This window comes from Cydia strobilella, chromosome 24, assembly GCF_947568885.1.
Source record: "Cydia strobilella chromosome 24, ilCydStro3.1, whole genome shotgun sequence".
Lineage (NCBI taxonomy): Eukaryota > Metazoa > Arthropoda > Insecta > Lepidoptera > Tortricidae > Cydia > Cydia strobilella.
Window position 1 is genome coordinate 1,677,615 of NC_086064.1, and position 25,101 is coordinate 1,702,715.

At 36.5% G+C, this 25,101-nt stretch overlaps 1 protein-coding gene across 1 annotated transcript; it reads left to right on the top strand.

The window, feature by feature from the left end:
- The first annotated feature begins 11,600 nt into the window (after positions 1-11,600).
- Positions 11,601-23,913, top strand: LOC134752271 (uncharacterized). The gene is made up of 3 exons (XM_063687908.1): positions 11,601-11,784; positions 22,126-22,210; positions 23,566-23,913. Exons 1-3 carry the CDS (start codon positions 11,721-11,723, stop codon positions 23,900-23,902), a joined length of 486 nt encoding a protein of 161 aa, XP_063543978.1. The 5' UTR covers positions 11,601-11,720; the 3' UTR covers positions 23,903-23,913.
- The last annotated feature ends 1,188 nt before the right edge of the window (positions 23,914-25,101 follow it).

Below are 25,101 nucleotides of genomic sequence, written 5' to 3' on the forward strand. Positions count from 1 at the left end.
AACGAGTCTATTACGACATATATGACCGCTAGGTGGCGCATGCGCTAACAGGCGTCCGTTCCGTAGCGGTGCGCAATTACTATGGCTAGACCTCAGAACTGGGGGCGGTCGCATGTACTTGTAGCGGCGCGACGAAATCGCGGAATGAGTCACGCCTGCTATTAGAAATCTAAAAACCTATGTCAGGCCTATGGAACTTTCCGCGTGAGCACAGATTTATACCTACGAATCGCCTCCCGTTCACGGTAGAAAAGCAAGCCAGTTGGTTGCCACACGCGCTCACGCACGCACGTCACCGCGCGCCGCACTTGCAATTTTTACGATAGTTACAAGCTACGTAGGTACTTACTATTGAATTTCTTTCATTAAACATGTAGTGTTTATTACGACAAATTTATAGTTACAAAGTAAAACAGTTGTAAATGAATGAATAAATGACTAAAATACATAATTTAAGATTTAGATTTCATTTAATTTCACTCCGCTGTTAGAAATGATAAATACCTATTGGTATTTCTAATGATTCTCATGATAAATACCTATTGATGTTTATCATTTCTAAGCGTCGGCAACCCTAGCGTTGTGCCGGTGCGCGCGGTGCGGGGAGCGGACCGCCGAAGGTCATTCCATTGTATTTATGTGTAGGTATCAAAAGGTAGGTATTTGCGTTTTCTTTGAGAGATAAGTATCTGTTCGGAAGAACTATTATATAATCTGTGCCTATGTTAGCCTTACAATAAAAGATTTAAAAATACTTCTAAAATTCTTTTAATATTTTTTTCCGAGTACCTATTACTTTTTACCTGACACCTGTATCAATTATTAGGATTAGGTGACCGGGCGGATCCCAGGCTCCCTATGTGTGGCAAAATAAAGATATTTCCTAAACCTCTTAGACAAAGAACAATAATTGTTCTAGTAAATAATATTTATTTCAAACGAATAATGTTTACGTGCCAGCAGCTGCTCTCTTGATAGAGAAGGAATTAAATACCAAATATGAAATTCTTATTTAACGATGTACATATGTACATACAATAGGGGATATTACTGCAGTGTTCTGTCACCAGAGTGCAGTACTAGCCTTTTTAGTAAACCATAGAGTAACTTATACATACTGCACCTTTAACAGGTTTTTGACAAGTTTTCAGAGATAATAAAATATGACATTGATCAATGCATCAAGGCGGTTTGCTTACTGAGGACCTACCGGGAAACGCGAATCCGAAATTTCGCTATCTGCCTCTTTATCGCTCGAATATGCAAGTGACAGAGATGTTAGATAACGAAATGTCGATTTTCTTGTTTCGCGATAGACCCTCAGATTGTTGTAGTGGCGCCCCCTTCGCAGAGTTTCGCGTAATATTCCCTGTTGAATATTGTTTAAAGAGCCCTCTATGATATCAGTCAAGAACCACATAATATGGAGCTCGGATGCTACGCTCCGCGGATACAAGGTGTAACTTATCGCCGCTAGATGACGTGAAAACGAATCTTTGAAAATCTCAGACAGATAGCAAAGAGGATATAATATTATAGAGCGGTACTGTCATAGTAAATTTTGTAACCACAGTAAATTCACTGCCATCTATCGACACACTTTAAAACTAAAAATGAAGATTTATAAAAATACGATAGAATGTATTTAAATATGGATAAATGATTTTTTTTATTCGCATTTATTATTTTTATTATTTTGACCCATGTTTATTTACTGATATGCGTTAAAATTGTTAAATAATAAACGAAACCGTCAACGCCCTCTATACGAGAGTAGGCCAAAGGTAGTAGCGACATCTGATCGAGAATCAAATTTTCGTGATTTTCGAGGCACGTTTTTTCCTTAGACTGTATCCATCTATTACGGAGTTATATCTATCTTTGCAGATAGCTAGCCTAACAAATATAAAAATTTAAATATTATAAATTTGGTTTAATAGTGGATCCATGAGCTGTAGGCCTTGCGATAGTCGCGACAAAAAAGCTTAAAAAATATTTAAACAAAAAATACTTATACTACCTACTACCAAAGATAGATATAACTCCGTAATAGATGTATACAGTCCAAGGAAAAAACGTCCCTCGAAAATCAAGAAAATTTGATTCTCGTTCAGAGGGCGCTACTAGCTTTGGCTTACTGTCGTATAGATGGCGTTGACGGTTTCATTTGTTATTTAACAATTTTAACGCATATCAGTGAAAGAACATGGGTCAAAATCATAAAAATAATTAATGCAAATAAAAAAAATCATTTATCTATATTTAAATACATTCTATCGTATTTTTATAAATCTTCATTTTTAGTTTTAAAGTGTGTCGACAGATGGCAGTGAATTTACTGGGGTTACAAAATTTACTATGACAGTACCGCTCTAGTATCAGTTACTCTATGCAATGGTCTTAAGTGTCATAGACCCCAATCGCACTTAAGACCCTTATGCAAATTTTCACCATTATGTACCTTTTCCAAAAAACGAAACTACAGAAAAATTCCATACTATTAAACCTTTTTTTTATACAGGGGAAATGCGTTACGCATACCACCCGGGCGCGGGGATGTACCCGGGATGGTTATGTGGGACTCACCTCGTAAGTCCGGTATACCCACTAAAACCACCTCTGTCGCCTCGGAGCTGTAAGGCGAGGCTATGGGAACACCAGTGCACTCTACCATGACATACTATTGTTTTTTTTTTTTTTATTTTTTTTTTATTTTTAGGGTTCCGTACCTCAAAAGGAAAAAACGGAACCCTTATAGGATCACTCGTGCGTCTGTCTGTCTGTGGTCTGTCCGTCTGTCACAGCCTATTTTCTCCGAAACTACTTGACCAATTAAGTTGAAATTTGGTATACATATGTAACTTTGTGACCCAAAGACGGACATATAACGTAAACAAATAAATTTTAAACATGGGGGCTACTTTTGGGGGGTAAATGAGAAAATTTAAAAATAAAGTTTTTCAAACTATATCGTGTTACATATCAAATGAAAGAGCTCATTATGAGAATCTCAAATATATTATTTATATAATTTTAGGATAAACAATTTAGAAGTTATTCAAGAAAATACGCAAAAAATGACCATTCCCCCCTTTATCTCCGAAACTACTGGGTCTAAAATTTTGAAAAAAATACACAAAATAGATCTTTACCTATAGATTACAGGAAAACCTATTAGAAATTGCAGTCAAGCGTGAGTCGGACTTAATTACTTAGTTTTTGATCCGACCCCTACGGGTTTTTAAAGACATTTCACACACGTTTCACATAAAAAATACATTGTTTAAATTGTATAATGTACGGAACCCTTTTGGAACGCGAGTCCGACTCGCACTTGGCCGGTTTTTTTGTACTATTGAACATGCTCACAAAATTTCACGAGAATCGGTTGAGAATTGCGACGTAGAGGAGAACATCCGGACATACGAAAGCAGTTTGTCCGACTTGGTCCGACTCAATACGGTAGGTATATGTCTAATTGTTTTATTTTATCGCCACGTCCATTATAGGGGTGTTTACTTTTTTTTTTTGTTAGCCTACTTTGGTGTCCCACTGCTGGGCAAAGGCCTCCCCTCGTTTTCTCCACTCGACTCTGTCATCGGCATTTTCCCACCATTTGGGGTAGAATGCGTCAAAGTCGTCCCGCCATCTCCTTTTTGGTCTGCCTGAACCCCGGCCTGCACCGTCTATGGTGCTCCGTGGGTCCCACTCAGTAACCATTCTGGCCCACCTTTCCGGGTGGGGTTACTATATAACGTTTTAAACCTATGCTACATAGCCTGATATTTGTAAACAAGTTTTTATGATAATAAACAATTATGTAGATTTTAACCTACTTTTAACCTACACCGTGATCTCGGATGATCTTTCTTGACATCTTGTTTTACATGTTATTTTAAATTTAACAAAGTAAAACTTCTTTAGGCGCGACTAGAGGATAACTCAGATTTATTTTCTGACGGAAGTAACGCTCAATCAATCAATCTTTATGTAAAATGGCTCCATCGATACTGTCGATGATTTCGCCAACGTCAAAGTGGGATCCACGTGGGATCGAGTTCTATTTCTTCAATCTTGATGTAAATCAGCCAGTGTACGGTAAAAGTATAAATAATACAATTAAGGCCTCTAGGGCTCTATCCAGATACGGTTACAGGTAGAAATACCAAATGCTCTTAGAGCACGACGTTGTTCGGTAGTTGTGATATTATGAGCTCTTGTATAGCGATAGCGACTATACAAAGGCCACGTGGAGCACGTTGACGCCAAAACGGTGGATAAACTCGTATCTAGATTAATTCTTCATTATCCGCACACGTCTTCATTAGTTTACTGCATAATAAGCTATCAGTATTACACTTCAAACAACGTTAATGAGCAAAAACAAAAAATTAATCCCGACTCGATGTCGCCAAGATGGCGGTCGTCAAGCAACCCAAGTAACGCTCAGTAGTGACACACGCACAATAGGACATACGTCAAAGTGCCAACAGCGATAAACGTCACTGTCAAAAAAGTTTTACGTCAATCGCGCGTAAAAATTACACGCACACTTTTTTTGTGTTTGTTGTGGAACTTAGGGTAGAAGAGGCGAATCGGATCATGATGAAAAATCCGTTGATGTTTCAAATATTGCATTGATATGAACACCCTAAAATTGTACCGTATACCGTACATCTCTCCTACGATAGCACGATAATAGGTGACATCCGTTAAAAGATCTCGCATTTGATAAAACTTTATCTTGCATTGAACGTTGTTAAAAATACATTATTAAAATACATGAAAATGTATGTAAAATAACCATGTTGTTTTTATTTTATGACATAGAATTATGTCCAGATTTCACTCCGCATACGTTACTTTTGTGCTGCGGGCTTAGCACGGTAGCATTTTTATCGCCTGTCACCATGCCTGTCACGTTCTAACAAGTGTGTAAGTGCGAAAGTGACAGGCATAGTGACAGGTGATAAAAATGCAACCATGCTGACACCGCTGGTTTGTTTGAATTAGAATAAAATACGATTTAGTGTGTCCGTGCAGCCGTAGTTTAATTGTATGTCAACAATATGTCTATTTCCTTTATTTCGCAAACCAGTCATACAACGCAACAACAAAATACGAAGCATAGTTGTCAATAGAATGTATAACTTAATTTTTTTTGTACTATCGTTTGAAAAAAGCGTTCGTGCACGGAATTTATTCGCAGACGGATTTGGCCGCATTGATCTGTGGGCTTAAATTGAGGGCCGAGGATAGTTACATAATACAGTGACAAAGATTATAAGTATTTTAATGTACTAGCCAAATAGTTACATATAAGGAAGCCCTAATCGCGGCCATTAGGCTCGATGGAATCCGCCGCAACATTGCATTTCGTAACTAGCATAGCGTATAACAGCTACTCCACTTTATACAGTAGGGCTAAGATGGTTGGTTTTTATCATCTGTCATCATGCCTGTCACGTTCTAACAAGTATGTAAGTGCGAAAGTGACACATGACATGATAAGTGATAAAATTGTGACCATGATACCGCAGCTTAGTTTTTGCTATCACTGACCAAACTCTGGGGGGTGAATATGTAAGTCATATTGAACAACTTTTACTATGGGGCCAACCCCGTAATCTCATACATTTCGGTCATTCAGAGTCAATGTTTTCTATAAAACAGCTGATTTTTAGGGTTCCGTACCCAAAGGGTAAAAACGGGACCTTATTACTAAGACTCCGCTGTCCGTCTGTCCGTCCATCTGTCTGTATGTCACCAGGCTGTATCTCATTAACCGTGATAGCTAGACAGTTGAAATTTTCACAGATGATGTATTTCTGTTGCCGCTATAACAACAAATACTAAAAACAGAATAATATAAATATTAAAATGGGGCTCCCGTACAACAAACGTGATTTTTTTGCTGTTTTTTTCCGTAATAGTACGGAACCCTTCGTGCGCGAGTCCGACTCGCACTTGGCCGGTTTTTTTCCACGATTTCGGGCCCCATAGTAAAACTTTATCAGTATGACCTACATATTCACCCCTCAGTTTGGTCACAGATGTACAGTCGAAGGCAAAAATATCAATCCAGACAAATGACCCAAAAATATGTGAATACGACTTTATTGTCTAAGGTGTAAGAGCGTACACATATTTTTGAATCTTTGGGAATGTATATTTTATGCCCTTGACTGTAGTCTGTTCAGAGATAAAAACATCAGCTCTCGCGTCGAATGATATTCCCAATGACATTCATACCTATCATTTTGTTTGATGTTATTTAACTTTAATCTCCTCTTCTTTGGCCAACCCTCTTCCCAGCTCATCTGGGGTCGGGTCTCCTTGTACGTTTGCGCCAGAGAGCTCTGTTCTAGGTTGTCTGCGTAGTTAGGCTGTCCTGGTTCATCTCTTTTTTTGTCCACCAAGTAGCAGGGGGTCTACCTCGTCCTCTGGGTCGGTTTGGTATGTTCAGGACCTTTTTGACTACATATTTCATTTCATTTCATTTCATTTATTGATTGTAAAGTCATTTACATACATTTTATAGTTTAAGTGTTACATCAATTCTGAAAGTCAGTCCATGACGTCCTGTGAGGTGACATAGTCATCTTCTTGCCTGGAAATGTGTCCGAACCAGCGTAGTCGGCTTTCCTTTATTTTGTCAGCTATTGGAGCTACTTTAAAGGTTCCCCTCACGTGTTCGTTGCGAACTTTGTCCAGACGTGTCACTCCACCTGCCCATCTAAGCATCTTCATTTTTTTTTTTATATGAAATAGGAGGCAAACGAGCAGACGGATCACCTGATGGTAAGCGATTACCGCCGCCCATGGACACACGCAACACCAGAGGGGTTGTAAGTGCGTTGCCGGCCTTTAAGATGGGAATACGCTCTTTTCTTGAAGGTTTGAAGGTCGTATGTAGTTGTTGCTCGTGTACTGCTTTAGTAGCCCATGTCATTTAACTTTAATACTTCTAGAAAATCTACGTCAATGTCCTTTATGCATTAAGTATTATTAGTAATGATTCAAAAAATCTATTTTTAAACATACTTAACAATACTGCGCTTATTTGGCGCTGACAAAAAAAATCGGACAAGTGCGAGTCGGTCTCGCCCACCGAGGTTCCCGTACTTTTTAGTATTAGTTGTTATAGCGGCAACAGAAATACATAATCTGTGAAAATTTCAACTGTGATAGCTAGTCACGGTTCATGAGATACAGCCTGGTGACAGACAGACGGACAGACAGATGGACAGACAGATGGAAAACGGACAGATGGACAGTTGAGTCTTAGTAATAGGGTCCCGATTTTATCCTTTGGGTACCTACGGAACCCTACAAACAAACAATATTTAAATTTAAAATACGGAATTTACCTATTTTTATTTCCAGAACCTGCTAATTGATTTCTAAATGGGGGTAAAGGTTTAACAAATTAATTATTATTTATTTACATCTTAAACGTACAGTCGCTATCAGATATATCGGAGCAGCCAAGGTGCTCACAAATATTTGAACACGCCTCTATTGTCAAGGCGTTAAGTGCGTGTTCCGATATTTTTGAGCACCTCTTTAAATACCTATAATACAAATTTTATATTGTTATAATGACTTCCCATTTATAGATTGATATTAAGTTAATATAAGTAATATATAGGAAGATATTTGTGCTATAACTGGGGGCTTATTCAAGATGAGAACATCCGGACATACGAAAGCAAAATGCCCGAGTTAAAATAAAACGTAGACCTTCGCTGCGCTTCGATCAAATTCTACGTCCGCGTCCCACAGTAAGCTCTATAAGGCTTGTGTTGTGGGTACGACGACGATAGTTATTGTTATCTTTATTTATCTTTCATCTTAGGCTAGGTTTTTATAATATGGATATAAAAGTAAAATATAAAAATACTTACAAAACAATACAAAATACATATAAACACATTATAAAAAACCTAACCTAGGGTGCCGCCGGCAGCGGGGCAAGGCCCAAGCTACCGGTGGTCAGAGCCGCAGAGAGAGGAACCGGCGGACTATCCGCGCCGTTTCCAAGATCACCGCCTTCTGCATCTGACCCTTGATCCAACCACCTAGCGAGAGTATACCAAGGTGTCGGTCGAGACTCTTCGCTATGAGACCGTTCGCTGAAACGACTATCGGGACAATGCATTTTTATGTGTTTGACGCAAATAAATAAATGAAATGAAATGAAATGATCGTTGAATCAACATCCCACATTCCCACATGGCGGTTATCTCGTGAGCCAAGTCTAGGTACTTACTGGACTTGTCCTTCTCGGCTTTCACGAGATTCTCATCATGGGGGATGGTGATATCGACGAGTACGGCCCGTTTATTATTATTATTATTATTATTTGGAGCCTTACGTGTCCCACTGCTGGGCAAAGGCCTCCCCCAATTTCTCCACAGATCTCTGTCCAGTGCTGTGTCTGGCGACTCCTTCAAAAAGGAGTCTAATTCATCCCGCCATCGGCGGACGATAGTTATATTATATAAAATACTTATATTTATATACATAGAAAACATCCATAAATCAGGAACAAATATTTGTGATAAACACAAATAAATGCCCTGACCGGGATTCGAAATTTCGAACCCGGGACCAGGCCTATGGAACTGGAAAATATTATTTTTACGATCGTTACAAGCTACCTAGGTACTAGGTACGTAGGTACTATTAAATTGTTTTAAAGATGTAGGTTTTTTTTATGACACATTTATAGTTAGATATCTACCTAAGATACCTAAGTATTTGAAAGAAGCGTCGGCAACCCTAGCGTTTTGTTGGCGAGCGCGGTGCGGAGAGCGGCGCGTTGAAGGTAATTTTTGTGTAGGTATCAAAACGGTAGGTATTTGAGTTTTCTTTGAGAGATAAGTATCTGTTCGTAAGAACTATTATATAATCTGTGCCGGGACCTCCAGATTCGTAGGCAGGGTCACTATCGACTGGGAGGTCGTCAATGTCTCACAGAAAGTGCCCGAGCTGTTCTCAGCTGTGTTCGTTGCGCAAATGCGCAAGCGGCTACGGTCAAATAGCAAAATGATGTAACATACATGTGGGTTTTCCAGTTCTTTTACACAAACTGCATTGGAAACGGGTTAATTTGTATTTTGTATATCGAATACTTTCAATGTCATGTAGTGACCCGTTTCTTTGGCCCACTTTATTTAAGTACATAAAATAAAACGAAAACCTAAGAAAAACGGCAATTGAGCGAGCAATTCTTTCTTGTATGTATATTTATACATATATATTTCAAGGATCTATATATTTGTCGGGGAATGACTGAATTGTGCCATCTACCACCTTTCATAGGCGTTATCACGCAATCTTTGACAAATAGAGCAAACTAGGGGTAACTATTTATTAATCTGTGACTAGGGTGAGTGGCGTTCGACGCAGTTCCACCAAGTCGTCATAGAGTGCGCTGCGGCGCTGCCTAAACAATAGAATCCAGAACAATTTAAGTGATGCTATCAATCAATCTTCTGATGAGAACTAACGGGAGGAGATGACGACGTTGGCGGTTCCTCAGTCTAATCCACTAGTTTGCTTTGGATAAGAAATGTAACGTGTGCTGTGATTTGTAAACAGTCTTGTGTAGTAAAGACTGTGAGTTGAATATCGTATTTCATTGAAAGCCCTCGTCATCCACGATTGAAGTTTCTGATGCGCTGCCGTTAGTAAGATACGCCCACGATTCCGACATATTTATATATTTCGATGAAATTTGCTATATGGGGGTTTTCGGTGGTGAAAAATCGATCTAGGTATTATCTCTGGAAAAACGAGCATACTTGAGTTTTATACGTTTTCCGAGCAAAACTCGGTCTAACAGATATTAAGTATAAACTGAAATAGATATCATACCTATATGTATAAAGTAAAACATGACCAGTTTATAATGTATATATAGTAGTGTGACTACTTTATTCATCTTATTTCTTTGCCTTTTGCTAGTTCTTCTTTATATTTTTTTTTTCAACTTTAAATAATTTATTTAATTTGCACACTGCATTAAAAATAAAATACAGAATTTGTGTGACTACTTAGAAACAACATAAATCAAAATATTAAATAAGGAAATTATTTGCTCCCAAATTGCATTTTTATATATTTTTTACTTGTAGTGTTTTGCTATTTGAAGGCAGCGCGGGAGACGATCGCACGCAACTGCAACACGACTATTACGAGAGCTAGTGCTGGACATGTTGTCGATAAATTATCGATGAATTTTCATTGTACTGGTCCTAATTATTCCCAAAGGCGACATACGCTTGTACAAATTTTACGTTATTATGTTGTCATTTGAAAATTAAATGAAAATGAAAAATATTTATCAGAACGGTTCTTACTCACTATTATTTTTAGTCGCTTTTGGCGACATGTTTCATGTTATGTTGTGTTTGTTGACGAGGCGGGCGGCGCGGGCAGTGCACGACGTACAACCGCCGCGGACACTCGTGCCTGAGGATGGATTCCCAAAGAATCCGAAACATGTCGCCAAAAGCGACTAAAAATAATAGTGAGTAAAAACCGTACTGATAAATATTTTGAAATATGTCTCACGATAGTTTAAGTGCGAAAATGATTTTTTTTTATTTCTGTTAAAATATACAGGTTAATTTAAGAAGGTAATACAATACCCGTGGCAGGCTGGTAGGAGATCCTGCTCATCCATTATGTTAGTTATATAGATAATAATAAAAAAGCGTGTGCGTGTAATCTTTACGCGCGATTGAAGTAAAACTTCTTTGCATTTATCGCTATGTTGGCACTTTGACGTGTGTCACTACTGAGCGTTACTTACGTCAGAAAAAAAAAATCTGAGACCCTCTAGTCGCGCCTAAAGAAGTTTTAGAATCAAGAATAAAATGTTTTATTCGTGATAAACTTAAAACTAAAATTACATACAAAAGTATAACTAAAACTATAGGAATTTATAAAATAGTTGAAGTTTACCACGAAAATGGTCTCGCCTCAGCATAATGCTGACCCGAAAGTCAGCGCTGATCTTCCGGCGTGACCATTTTGGGCCACGATCGCAGCCGTACGACACCGCCCAACCATAAGCTGAACCATAGAGTAACTTATACTAGAGCGGTACTGTCATAGTAAATTTTGTAACCACAGTAAATTCACTGCCATCTATCGACATACTTTAAAACTAAAAATGTGAATTTATAAAAATACGATATAATGTAATGTATATGGATAAATGATTTTTTTTATTTGCATTAATTATTTTTATGATTTTGACCCATGTTCTTTCACTGATATGCGTTAAAATTGTTAAATAACAAACGAAACCGTCAACGCCATCTATACGACAGTAGGCCAAAGCTAGTGGCGCCCTCTGAACAAGAATCAAATTTTCTTGATTTTCGAGGCACGTTTTTTCCTTAGACTGTATCCATCTATTACGGAGTTATATATATCTTTGGCTGAACGCAGCCTTTTACTTCAAATATGCCCAATTGTAAAATCACGCACATCATTGTTTATTATTATCGATATATCGGTGACATCACTAGCGATTAATCGTTGAACTCTCGCTATCGTTCGCTCAGTTTGTTTATATCTAGAGGAACACGAACGCGCACTGTTTTATTATCATAACAATTATTTACGTTAATCGTTCATTAACAATAATAACGACATTCATTTTAATTTTGTGATTTATTTATTATTTATTTATTTTAAAACAAATGTCCGGCTCACAACGGAGGCCAAACACAAGGATGATGCGTGAAATGGACTTTGATATTTGCAGTAAGTTTTATTTTATTTATTTATTTTAGGTGATTTTAGTTTAAAAATAGATTTTTGTGTTTTATTAACTTTTATTTTAGGCTTCATTAATTTGTGATTTTATTTTATTTATCGTCTATTTTTGTCTGCGTGATTGTTTTAAATAACATTAATTAAATAAATACACTCATGGACAATTTTAGAGGAACGAAAAAAAAAGTAAAATTACTAATTTTGAAATTACTTTAGGTGCTGTGCAATGCAGTAATTAAACTTTTTTTTTGTGTTCCTATAAATGTGTCCATAAGTATACAATTATACATACTACAGTTATACAGTTTGTTATACAAACTATTTACCAGTTTGGCGAAATTTTTGTTACTGTACATGTACATGCAGGGGTCGCGCGGAAACCGGTATTTGCTCCATACAAAAATACCGGTATTATTACGTTCTTTTTCGTTCTTTTCTTTATAATTTCATTTTTAATGGGACGTTTTAATAATGCAAAATTGTTTCCTAAATACATGATTCAGTCCTACGTAATGAGCATCAAATAATTCAAAATATTGGGCTATTTCGGGGTTTTTTAAAAATACCGGTTCCGAGCCCTGGGTACATGTGTTTATATAACAATAATTTAAAAAAGTATGTAAATATTCCTAATTTTTTTTGATATTTTACCATTTCGCTAAGTATTTTTGGCACGAATAGTTTTGCTGGAGGAAGGATAGACAGACAGACAGACAAACTTCCTGAGCTACTAAACCTTGAAAGCTATTATTACATTTTTTGGCTATAGATTATAAATATTGTATTATCCTCGTGAGTCTAAATGTACATTCATTGCAGAGTAGCATTTCTTTTTGTTTCACTGCGTTGTAAAACAAACGAAATTCGTTCCAATTTACTTATAGAATAAGGTTCAAATTAAAAATTGAAAAACTTTATATGGTGGGCCTTACGAGGTTAAAACTATAAAGTAAATAAATAGGTAAGTAAAACATTATTTATTTATGGAAATGGCAACAACGCGCCTTAAATATGAACTAAATTAACATTAAATACACCACCCCGAGTGACCCTACCTGTGAAGCCGATGGTCCTGGGTTCGAATCCCGGTAATCCCGGTATTTGTGTGATGAATACAAATATTTGTCCCTAAGTCATGGGTGTTTTCTATGTTTATAAGTATGTATAGCTTTGCTTAGTTTGGTGCTAGCTTGATTTGTGTAAGATGTCCCCTAATATTTATTTATTATTTTATTAACAATTTTGGGAACAAATCAAATTATTTTATTAAATATTTTGATTTGTGTTTTTTTAAGTAGTCACACTACCATATATATAAATTATAAACTGTAATAGATGTCATATATTAAAGAAAAAGTGACGAAGCCCTCCAGTGGTGAAGGCCGGATTCGAACCGGCGTCTTTAGCTATCGCGGCTAACGCCATGAACCCCTAGGCCACCGTGGACGCCGGTTCGAATCCGGCCTTCACCACTGGAGGGCTTCGTCACTTTTTCTTTAATATATGACATCTATTACAGTTATTATTTTATTATTTATTTATTCAAAATTTTCAAATTATAAACATCTACAGGCCGTGCCAAAGTAATAGAAATGGACAAACATACATACAGGTATATTCACTAGAAAAACAATATTCCTTTCCTTGTCAGTAGGTATGGAAGGTAGAGGTAAGGAAATGAATCTTCATGTATCAAAAAGTGACCGTAAAAAACAGTAAATAGGGGGCGCCACCATACACTGAAGTACCTAGACCATACACCTAGTATTTTATATAGATGTGGACCCGTGCGACCGTGAGGGACAGATCATACGCAATGCGACAAAATTAAAAACACGTTTTACGTTCCTGACAACATACGAGAAACAACCTACGTAATCTAGTCGGGTTATTTGCTGGCCCTCCCGCATTTCATCTCTACATTATTATACCTCTATGGTTCATGTCATAGAGTCTCCTATATATTACAATACTCTTTGGTCTCAGAGCCTACCTAGCGCCACCGGAAAGATTAGGAACTATTATTTAAAGCTGAAAGCGGACACTTTTGCAACAATTCTGCCATAAGAATGTCCCTATAATATTTATTTATTTATTTATTTATAAGAGATTGGCATCCTTTCTATACCATCCATATCAGTAGGCTTAAACAAATATTGTCTTTGTTAGTTATTTTATCTGGCACCGAGGCATATTAAACAAAAACATGACGTCAATGACTTTTGATGTCATCATGTTTTGAGAATTTGTCCTACAAAATGCTCTCGCTTTTTCGGGTTTCGTACCGAAAATGTTCAAGAAGCAAATTATATAAGAAAATTGCTATTACTCAAAGCATTAAGTGTATAAGAATTAAGAAAGTCTAAGAACAAAACGTTTTATGGACCCGGGTATGTCCTTAAACTACGCCCAAAAGAGAGATATGGGCACTGTGAATGACATCTTGCTTTGTGTGGTAGGGCACAGGACAGCGGATGTCATTCCAGATCTAGAGCAGAGCCCAACCGGGGAGGTACCTCCACCTTACAGAAAACCGCAGCCAAATAACACTAGACCCTACTAATAGTGTTGTGTTCCTGCCGGTGAGTAAGGTTGCCAGAGCTCGAGGGAGAGGAGTGTTAGGGTCGGCAACGCGCATGTAACTCCTCTGGAGTTGCAGGCGTACATAGGCTACGGAGACTACTTAACATCAGGCGGGCCGTATGCTTGTTTGCCACCGACGTAGTATAAAAAAAAAAGTGCGTATGAAAATCAAGCACAATGTATGCTCAAAAAGATGGCGCCATACCTTTGGCCTATACTCGTGTAGATGGCGACATCGTTTGATACTTAAAATTGGTTAAAAACGGGACCCTATTACTAAGACTCCGCTGTCCGTCTGTCCATCTGTCTGTCACCAGGCTGTATCTCATGAACCGTGATAGTTAGACGGTTGAAATTTTCACAGATGATGTATTTCTGTTGCCGCTATAACAACAAATACTAAAAAATACGGAACCCTCGCTGGGCGAGTCCGACTCGCACTTGGCCGGTTTTTATTAGTTTTAGTTTTAATCCTGTATCGAAAGATGGCAGTTAATTTACTGTAACTACAAAATTTACTATAAAAATAAGCCTGTAAAAGCAACGTAAATAAAAAATAAATAAAAATAAAAATAAAAATAGTTTATTTACCAAAAAATTATACATTGTTTTATTAACCTATGATCACCACACTAGGCTAGGCCTGTCTTGTGGAGTCAGTTGAGACAATTCCAATTTTTAATTAACATCTTCCTACGCTGAAGTTTTGACATTGTGAATGACATTGTGATAGTAAGAATTGATTTTTTACCATTTTGAATCACGACCCTTTTGTACCTGCATAGCCTTATTTATCATTTATTAACGGCTATTAACGATGATGACGTCAATGTTTGAAAAAGTATTGAGATTTTGTCCTACAAATGTTCTCGGTTTTTGGGGTTCCGTACCGAAATGGCCGTGAAGCAAGTTAGATCAACGTAAAGCGAGGTTTAGACTAGCAAGAACTTGCATGCAATTTTCATTACATTGCGGGTTTTTGGGGTTCCGTACCGAAGTGGCCGTGAAGCAAGTTAGATCAACGTAAAGCGAGGTTTAGACTAGCAAGAACTTGCATGCAATTTTCATTACATTGCGGGTTTTTGGGGTTCCGTACCGAAATGGCCGTGAAGCAAGTTAGATCAACGTAAAGCGAGGTTTAGACTAGCAAGAACTTGCATGCAATTTTCATTACATTGCGGGTTTTTGGGGTTCCGTACCGAAATGGCCGTGAAGCAAGTTAGATCAACGTAAAGCGAGGTTTAGACTAGCAAGAACTTGCATGCAATTTTCATTACATTGCGGGTTTTTGGGGTTCCGTACCGAAATGGCCGTGAAGCAAGTTAGATCAACGTAAAGCGAGGTTTAGACTAGCAAGAACTTGCATGCAATTTTCATTACATTGCGGGTTTTTGGGGTTCCGTACCGAAATGGCCGTGAAGCAAGTTAGATCAACGTAAAGCGAGGTTTAGACTACACGCTCATGTTAATGGTTCGTTCGAGCTCTGCCCGTAACCGAATGCCCGTTAACCGCCATGCCAGTCGCATTTTTCTTTTCTTTAAACTACCTTCCATTTACAAATGTTAACAATCAATAACTTTACTTTTAAATTTAATTAATTATAGATTGACAATGATTATTCAACTCTTTATTTCATGAAGTCTTTTCCGAATAATTAGTAATTTTAAAGAATCTTACAATATTTTGACTCAATTTCGGAACCCAAATAAGCGAGAACATGTAGGAAAAAATCTCAAAACGAATTCTGACCGTATTGAATTGACTCTTATGCATCATCAATATCAAAAACAAAGTCGCTACCTGCTGTCTGTCTGTCCCTATGTATGCTTAGATCTTTAAAACTACCATAGAGTAACTTATAATAGAGCGGTACTGTCATAGTAAATTTTGTAACCCCAGTAAATTCACTGCCATCTCTCGACACACTTTAAAACTAAAAATGAAGATTTAAAAAATACGATAAAATGTATTTAAATATGGATAAATGATTTTTTTTGTTTGCATTAATTATTTTTATGATTTTGACCCATGTTTTTTCACTGATATGCGTTAAAATTGTTAAATAACAAACGAAACCGCCAACGCCATCTATACGACAGTAGGCCAAAGCTAGTAGCGCCCTCTGAACGAGAATCAAATTTTCTTGATTTTCGAGGCACGTTCTTTCCTTAGACTGTATCCATCTATTACGGAGTTATATCTATCTTTGAAACTACGCAACGGATTTTGAACCGGTTTTTTTATAGATTCAAGAGAGGGAGGTTTATATGTATTATAAGAGTTAGGAGCATTTTTAGAAATGTGTAGGAAATCTGCTTTTCGCTCCTAACTTATAATTATTAAAAATTTGGCTGTATTGAGACTTTGTCCAATCCTTTCTTGTACGTTTATATTATAATGTATAGAGTAGGTAATGACCAATACAAATAATAATTTTAAAACGACTAGCTAGATTGCATAGGATAAGGTATATCTATGCCTGTAATTAGTTTATGTAGCTTCAGATACAATCCATGCAGTGTAATAACCCAGATCATTAGGTTGGCGCTATTGGGAAAAAATCTCAGTATTGAACGTTAATAAGTAATAAGAATAATAAAACCTTTTTAGTATTCAGTTTATATACAATTTAATTGTTAACACCCTGATACTCTTGCATCTTTTTTTTCATTATTGTTGTTATTGTTTTTGTTCTTGTTCGCACAAATAGCTCTGTTTTACTCTGTAGAAACTTTATTAAACATGATGTTAAAATATTTTCCCCTCACTAGCTCGGAAAGTTGTCTTTTATCCTTCAAAACAAGCGAGGAAAAACGCGTTTTATCCACTAGTGGGGAAAGTAATTTGACCTTGGACGGAGCGTGTTTAAGTAGCTTGACAGATAACAAAACGTAAAACGCTCATGATAATGGTTCGTTCGATATTAAATATAATAAAATAAATGGTTGGAGAATCTAATAAAAAATACCAAATTTAGCTTTATTTAATGATTTTAAGTCATAAACCTTAAAATTCCATAAGAAACGTTTGTTTTTTTATAATGATGTTAAATATAATTCTGAAAGTATAAGTTGAGTCGATGAAATTTCAAAACGCATCGTTGACATTTTATACGTCAGAAATGTCAACATTGTCAACAAGTTTTTTACTTAAAAACTTTTCTCACCGACTCGCGTAAAAATACACAACTTCCAGAGTTTTCTGTTATAATATCGTAAAAAAATGAGTGATTCCAGTGATGAAGATGATCTAACGCCTGTGGATGTTGCACTTTCCTCGCTATAGTGAGGGGAAAAGTTTTGTGTTACACACGGGTGCAAATGTATTTTACTTCTCGTGTGTTTAAACACTCGCGGGTAAAATACAACTTTGCACCCTTGTATAACAAATAACTATTTCATTAAGGAAACTGTAAGTCTAGCTTTAAGAAAATTTCCAGTGTTATGTATAACTATAAAAGACTGTTTGTTTCTTAAATAAATAAATAAAATAAAATAAATAGTTAAAAAATACAGCGAGTTTAAGTTTTCCATACAAACTTATAAACTATTTACAGGCATAGATATAATATACCTCATGTCATTGTATGTGCAAAGTTTCATTACAATCCAACACGTACCTAGCTTAACATTACTTAATAGTTTCTCCAACCAAAGAAAGATTAAACACGGTTAAATACCAGTTTCTGTTATGACAGTTTGATCTTTAGATATGTTTGTAAGATAGCGTAGTTGCAACACGCAGACCTTGCACGAATTTATTTTATAACCAGCATAGAGTAACTTATACTAGAGCGGTACTGTCATAGTAAATTTTGTAACCTCAGTAAATTCACTGCCATCTGTCAACACACTTTAAAACTAAAATTGAAGATTTGTAAAAATACGATAAAATGTATTTACATACATACATACAGACATACATACATTTACATACAATAATCACGCCTATTTCCCGGAGGGGTAGGCAGAGACCACGGATTTCCACTTGCTACGATCCTGACATACCTCTTTCGCTTCCTTCACTTTCATAACATTCCTCATACACGCTCGCCGGTTTAGGGTGCTCTTGACCTGGCCTTTCTTCAGGATTTCCCCGATCTGATCAGAGAAAGTCCGCCGAGGTCTGCCCCTTCCAACTCCCGTTTCTACCTCTCCCTTATATACTCTCTTTGTTAGCCTTCTTTCACTCATTCTTTCCACGTGTCCAAACCATCTCAACATACCTTTCTCAATTTTTGTCACTACATCTTCGCTCAGTCCACACTTTTCCCAAAATGTATTTAAATATAGATAAATGATTTTTTTTATTTGCATTAATTATTTTGATGATTTTGATCCATGTTCTTTCACTAATATGCGTTAATATTGTTAAATAACAAACGAAACCGTCAACGCCATCTATACGACTGTAGGCCAAAACTAGTAGCGCCCTCTGAACGAGAATCAAATTTTCTTGATTTTCGAGGCACATTTTTCCTTAGACTGTATCCATCTATTACGGAGTTATATCTATCTTTGTAACCAGTTTATAAACGAGTTAAAAATCAAGTCTGATTCCGTCATTCGATACCGTTACCTTATACAATAAATTAAATTAAATTAAAAAATCTTTATTGCCACACCTTGGGAAAATAATACGTTTATTTAAACTAGAGATGGGAAATATTCGGTATTTATTAGGCATTATGCAAGTTTTCCAGTGTTCGGACGAATTATTCGATTAACATGCCGAATATTCGACAAATATTTTCACTGACCCGTACGAAATCGCGCGAAATCGCGAACATAGTATAAGTTTAAAATGTATTATACTTTTTTGAAAAAAAAAACGTGCCTTTTCATGCAAACGTAGTCCTCATTTTCCTCTCTGGATATTAACAACAGATTTCTATAATTAATAAGTTTTTAATAATAAACATAATTGGATCGATTTTGTTCAAACAAGAAAGTTTTTTAAGAAAGACATACATACTCTTATATAAAATCATAAAAAAATCATACTTAATCCAAGACATTCATTTCCAGCGCATTTCAATGGAAACAGGAAATGAGCAGCATATGAAATATGACCCTGCGAAAGCACTTGTTTGTGACCTCAGTTAAATATCACGAGTTTATTTATAAATAAATAAATATTATAGTACGTACACACCATGACTAAGCCCCACACCCACAGCAACCGTCAACGCCATCTATACGAGAGTAGGCCAAAGGTAGTGGCGCCATCTGATCGAGAATCAAATTTTCTTGATTTTCGAGGCACGGTTTTCCTTAGACTGTATCCATCTATTACGGAGTTATATCTATCTTTGCCCACAGCAAAGAGGATATAATAAGATAGAGCGGTACAGTCATAGTAAATTTTGTGCCACCAGTAAATTTACTGCCATCTATCGAAACACGATTAAAACTAAAAATAAAAATATCAAGAAATGTATTAATATATGGATAAATGTTTTATTTTTATTTGCAATATTTGCATTAATTATTTTTATATTATTTATATATATATATATCTATCTAATATATATATATATATATAATATGTAGTATTTTCATATATATATATAATACGAGAATACTTAAATTCGTCGGACTCGCGCCCGAAGGGTTCCGTACCATTACGCAATAAACGGCAAAAAAAACACATTTGTTATATGGGAGCCCCACTTAAAATATTTATTTTATTCTGTTTTTAGTATTTGTTGTTATAGCGGCAACAGAAATACATCTTTCTGACGAACGGTCTGGCCTAGTGGGTAATGACCCTGCCTGTAAAGCCGATGGTCCTGGGTTCGAATCCCGGTAAGGGCATTTTTTTTATTTTTTTTTAATGATGATGAATAGGCAGGCGTTTGACCACGATCCCACCTGATGGTAAGTGATGATGTGGTCTACGGTGGAGCACGCTTACCTATGAGATACCTATTAACTCTTGCCTTGAAGAGCCCTTTATTATTTTGTGTGATGAGCACAGATATTTGTTCCTGAGTCATGGGTGTTTTCTATGTATTTAAGTATTTATATATTATATATATCGTTGTCTGAGTACTCATAACACAAGCCTCCTTGGGGTTACCGTGGGACTTAGTTAATCTGTGTAAGAATGTCCTATAATATGTAAAGAATAACTCGATTAAAAACCTCGATTAGGGCACAGGGCGGACACGCTATACATCAAAAATCACTTGCGTTTCTATGTGTGAACAGCACGTCTGTACACGCGTCATACGTCATAGTGTGAGTAAGTTGCTTAAAAATAGTACTGAGCGGCCGGCAAACGGCCGTCAATCTGCTGTCGCGGGGCGAGGTAATACGAGTCGGGGCGGGGCGGTGCGTGGCCGTTCTGTATGATAATATTGATAATACTATTACTTATTCTGTGATTAGAGTATGCGGTTCCGGTCCCTGCTTTTAGCACAATATTTTTGAGCACCTCAGCGCCTCAATTTATCTGATAGCGACTTTACATATGATTATTTAATTATTTGCATCGCAACTGATTAATTATGATTACAATATTTGTGACGTTTACAATCAGAAGGTACATTGTCGTTAGTCGATAAGGTTGATTTCAAATTGAAGGTATATGGAAATATTGCCTTATTGACAACCGACAATAAGTACCCTTTTGGTTGAGGATGGCACATTTACCTAACACATTACACAACTACATATATATTTTATTTTGGTATCTTTCATGACAAAGGAAATACAAGGTTATCAAACAATGTATATTATTTGTTTTATCTTTGTTATGTTTCGACGAATAAACATGTATGACGCTGGTTTTGTTTGTATTAAGAGTCCCCGGCCAGCTCGGCCGAATTTCACCTTCCCATACAGGAGTTTCGTTCTCATTTTAAAACTACGTGTTGGATTGTAATGAAACTTTGCACATACATGATGTATGTATGTCTAGGTCTGTAATGTAATTTTATAGCTGTACTACAAAACAAACGAAATAGGGCAAAAACAAGTTTTTATGGAAAAACTTAAATTCGCTGTATTTTTTTTACTATTGTATCTGAAGCTATATAAACCGGTATATAAACTAATTACAGACATAGATATACCTTATCCTATTGTAAATACAAAGTTTCAGAGCAATCAAGCTAAGAGCGTAACTACTTTTGTATGGAGAACCTATTTTGCTGGTGACTCTTAACGAATAGTATGAGCAACGCTAAATGGCGCGGATTTTACCTACAATGGCACCCGCACCTGTATGCAAAGTTTCGTTACAATCCACCACGTAGTTTTAAAATGAGTACGAAACTCCGTTTGTATGGCCACCCTCACACACCACACACCCCTCTTTATGCGTAGGAGGTAATAAGTAAAATATCTTCTTCTTCTTCTTTTAAAATTATGGCTTCAGCCCAGTGGGACTATTTCGCCAGTATCAAGGTATTGAGAGGTTTACAAACGACAAAAATTGTACGGTTGTACAAGACAGTGTACGGTGATTTGTTAGCTCTTGTAAATCGATAGCTAGTCTTTACAAGAAGCACGTGGACTACCGGCCGTTGACTCCAAGATGGTGGTTAAACGCGCTTCAAAATTAATTCTCCATTCACTGCACACTACCACATTAGTTTACTGTATAATAAGCTATCGATATTACACTTTAAACAATATTAATAAGCAAAAAACAAAGTAATTAATCACGATGCTAACTATCAAGATGGCGCTCGAACCGGAAGTCCAAGTAAAATATAATATGAACAAATGTTTTGACAGATATGCTGACGCCACCAGAAGGCCTACAGGATTGGTTCACGGAGTTTGACGGCTGGATATGCAATGCCAGCCTCAGCTTGTCAAGGTAATTTGGGCTTCTGCCATCATATGTGACGTTCTACGGCAAAAGATACCTTATGGCGGCTGGCGCTATGCGACGTAAGCGCCATCCAATATTAATTGGAGCGGCGTTAATAATAACGTAAGCGCCAACCGCCTTTACCCGTGGGACATCACATATCTTTACTATTTCATATCTCTAATTCATTTCCCGAATCGCGCCGAAAGTCGCTTTCCGCTGTCTATCTGTCCCTATGTATGCTTAGATCTTTGAAACTACGCAACGGATTTTGATGCGGTTTTCTCCTCTCAATAGAGTACCTAATTCTTGAGGAAGGTTTTAGTATATAATTTGTAAAGGCATAGAGTAACTTATACTAGAGCGGTACTATCATAGTAAATTTTGTAACCCCAGTAAATTCACTGCCATCTGTCGACACACTTTAAAACTAAAAATACATATTTATAAAAATACGATAAAATGTATTTAAATATGGATAAATGATTTTTTTTATTTGCATTAATTATTTTTATGATTTTGACCCATGTTCTTTCACTGATATGCGTTAAAATTGTTAAATGACAAACGAAACCGTCAACGCCATCTATACGATAGTAGGCCAAAGCTAGTAGCGCCCTCTGGACGAGAATCAAATTTTCTTTATTTTCGAGGCACGTTTTTTCCTTAGACTGTATCCATCTATTACGGGGTTATATCTATCTTTGGTGTCATCTATGCAAATCTGACAGTTGCCAATCCCATTCGACGTTAAAAGTAGATAGCGCTATACGGCAATTTTGACTACAGAGTTGACAATCCAATGTTAAAACGTATCGAAAATTAAACAGATTTCTTAAAAATGCCGGGATAAAGAGAGGAAAAAGAAGGTACAAATAAATAAATACATTTTTTTATATTTTGTAGCGGTTTTTTATAGCGTAAAGTCCTATCTCGAATACCAGCAGTATTCAAATTAGTCATAAGTACTTAGTTATATAATTGTATTATGATATGCCTATTATGTTAACTTTTCCAATTAAGTATTTCTATTTGATATATTGATTTAAATTTATTGTGTGTAATTTCATTGATATTAAATTTGCACGCTTGCATGCAAGCTAGATACATGAACTGTAAAACTAATGGTGGTATTTTCTATAAAAAGGTACCTTATTGTCGATGCGCATAGCGTCGCGCAGCATTGTATTTATATCGGAGCATCGTTTATAATGGCGTAAGCGCCATCGACAATAAGGTCCCTTTTTATAGAAAATACCACAATGTGATGTAACATCTCCATACCGTATCAATGCAAATAAATAATTTCTGATTTCTGATTACAAGATTTTCCTAATATTTATAATTATCATATTTTTCAGGTCGCTTCCAAAACTTCATGAAAACGCCAAGCAAGCTCAAAAATGCAACAACTGTGCCAAGGAACAGAAGACTAAAAATAAACATGAAACGCAGCCAAGTTCTGAAACCGGAATCGTAAAAACACAGTCAAGTACAGAAAATCCAACACTCGACGAATTAATCGTAAATGGACTTCTAATTATACAGAAAAGGAAAGAAATGAGAAACAAGACTGACTTTTTAAATATTTTTAAAGGAAATGAAGATTTTACGCACTACGATTACGTATTGCTGTCGACTGTGAGGGAAAATGGGAGGAAACATTTTTTTAAATATATATTACGGTCTAAGATTTGATTAATTTGTTTTATTGGGCTTGAGCTACGTAAGTTGCAAATAACTATTACATAAGGAATATAAAAACCCTACGCAATGGGGTTGGCCGGTCGAAATAATTAGCAGATGGCGCGCATAGCTTGCCCCGTCACTATGGATGGTATAGAAAGGATCGCAATCTCTTATGGCAGGATTGTTGTAAAAGTGACCGCGTTAAGCTTTAAATAATAGTTCCTAATCTCTCCGGTGGCGCTAGTTAGGCTCTGGGACATGAGTATAACATGAACCATATAAGGCAACAAATAACCCGACCAAATTACGTAGGTTGTTTTCGGTAGTATTCCGGTGTATGGTGGCGCCGCCTAATTACTGTTTTTTGATGGACACTTTTCATACATAGAGATTTGGCTCCTTTATACAGTCTCCATGCCCGTCACTCCCTAGAATTGTGTCAAATTTTTGTTTTTTTAATGCCCTGGATGCCAGCCCTTTAAGCCAAATCTCATAGAAAAAGGGGCAAGCTATGATGGCGCCATCTCTGCAAACCTTTGACAGTTGCCAACCCCATGCATTATGCCAATTTAATGTTATATTATTTGTCTTAATTTTAGGTCTATCGGAAAGCAAATCGCTTGTTTTAAATCCTGAAATTTTGTATGTATATACTTAATATTAACATAATGTTAATGCACCTTGAGACAAGAATTCGAAGAAATTATGCGCGTGCGATAGAGATAGAAGCAGGTAGGTCAATACACTAAATTATGCTTCGTCATTACTTTAGTCTCTGGTCAAATTTAATTCAATGACAGACATATTGATTGAGAAGAACCAAACGCCTGATCAAAATCATATAGCATCTTATAGTAAGTCAAATTATTTGCATTCTTAATTTAATACTCGTAAATTCGTAAGGTCTTTACGAAGTAATAATATTACTTCGTGACATTTTCAAACAAAAGGTCCCACATTGTCGCTTGTCGATAAGGTTGATTTCGTATTGAAGCTATAAGGAAATAGCGCCTTATTGACAACCGACAATAAGTACCCTTTTGGTTGAAAATGGCACAATTATAACATGAGTGTCAATGATAATTTAATTAATAAAAGGCTGGTGGCCTAGCGGTAAGAGCGTGCGACTTGCAATCCGGAGGTCGCGGGTTCAAACCCCGGCTCGTACCAATGAATTTTTCGGAAATATTAAATATATTAGTTTTTCG

Coding starts and splice junctions, on each gene's coding strand:
- LOC134752271 (XM_063687908.1), top strand. CDS start 11,721: ATGTCCGGCTCACAACGGAGGCCAAACACAAGGATGATGCGTGAAATG. Junction 11,785..22,125: donor AATGGACTTTGATATTTGCA/GTAAGTTTTATT, acceptor ATGTTTTGACAG/ATATGCTGACGCCACCAGAA. Junction 22,211..23,565: donor GCCAGCCTCAGCTTGTCAAG/GTAATTTGGGCT, acceptor CATATTTTTCAG/GTCGCTTCCAAAACTTCATG.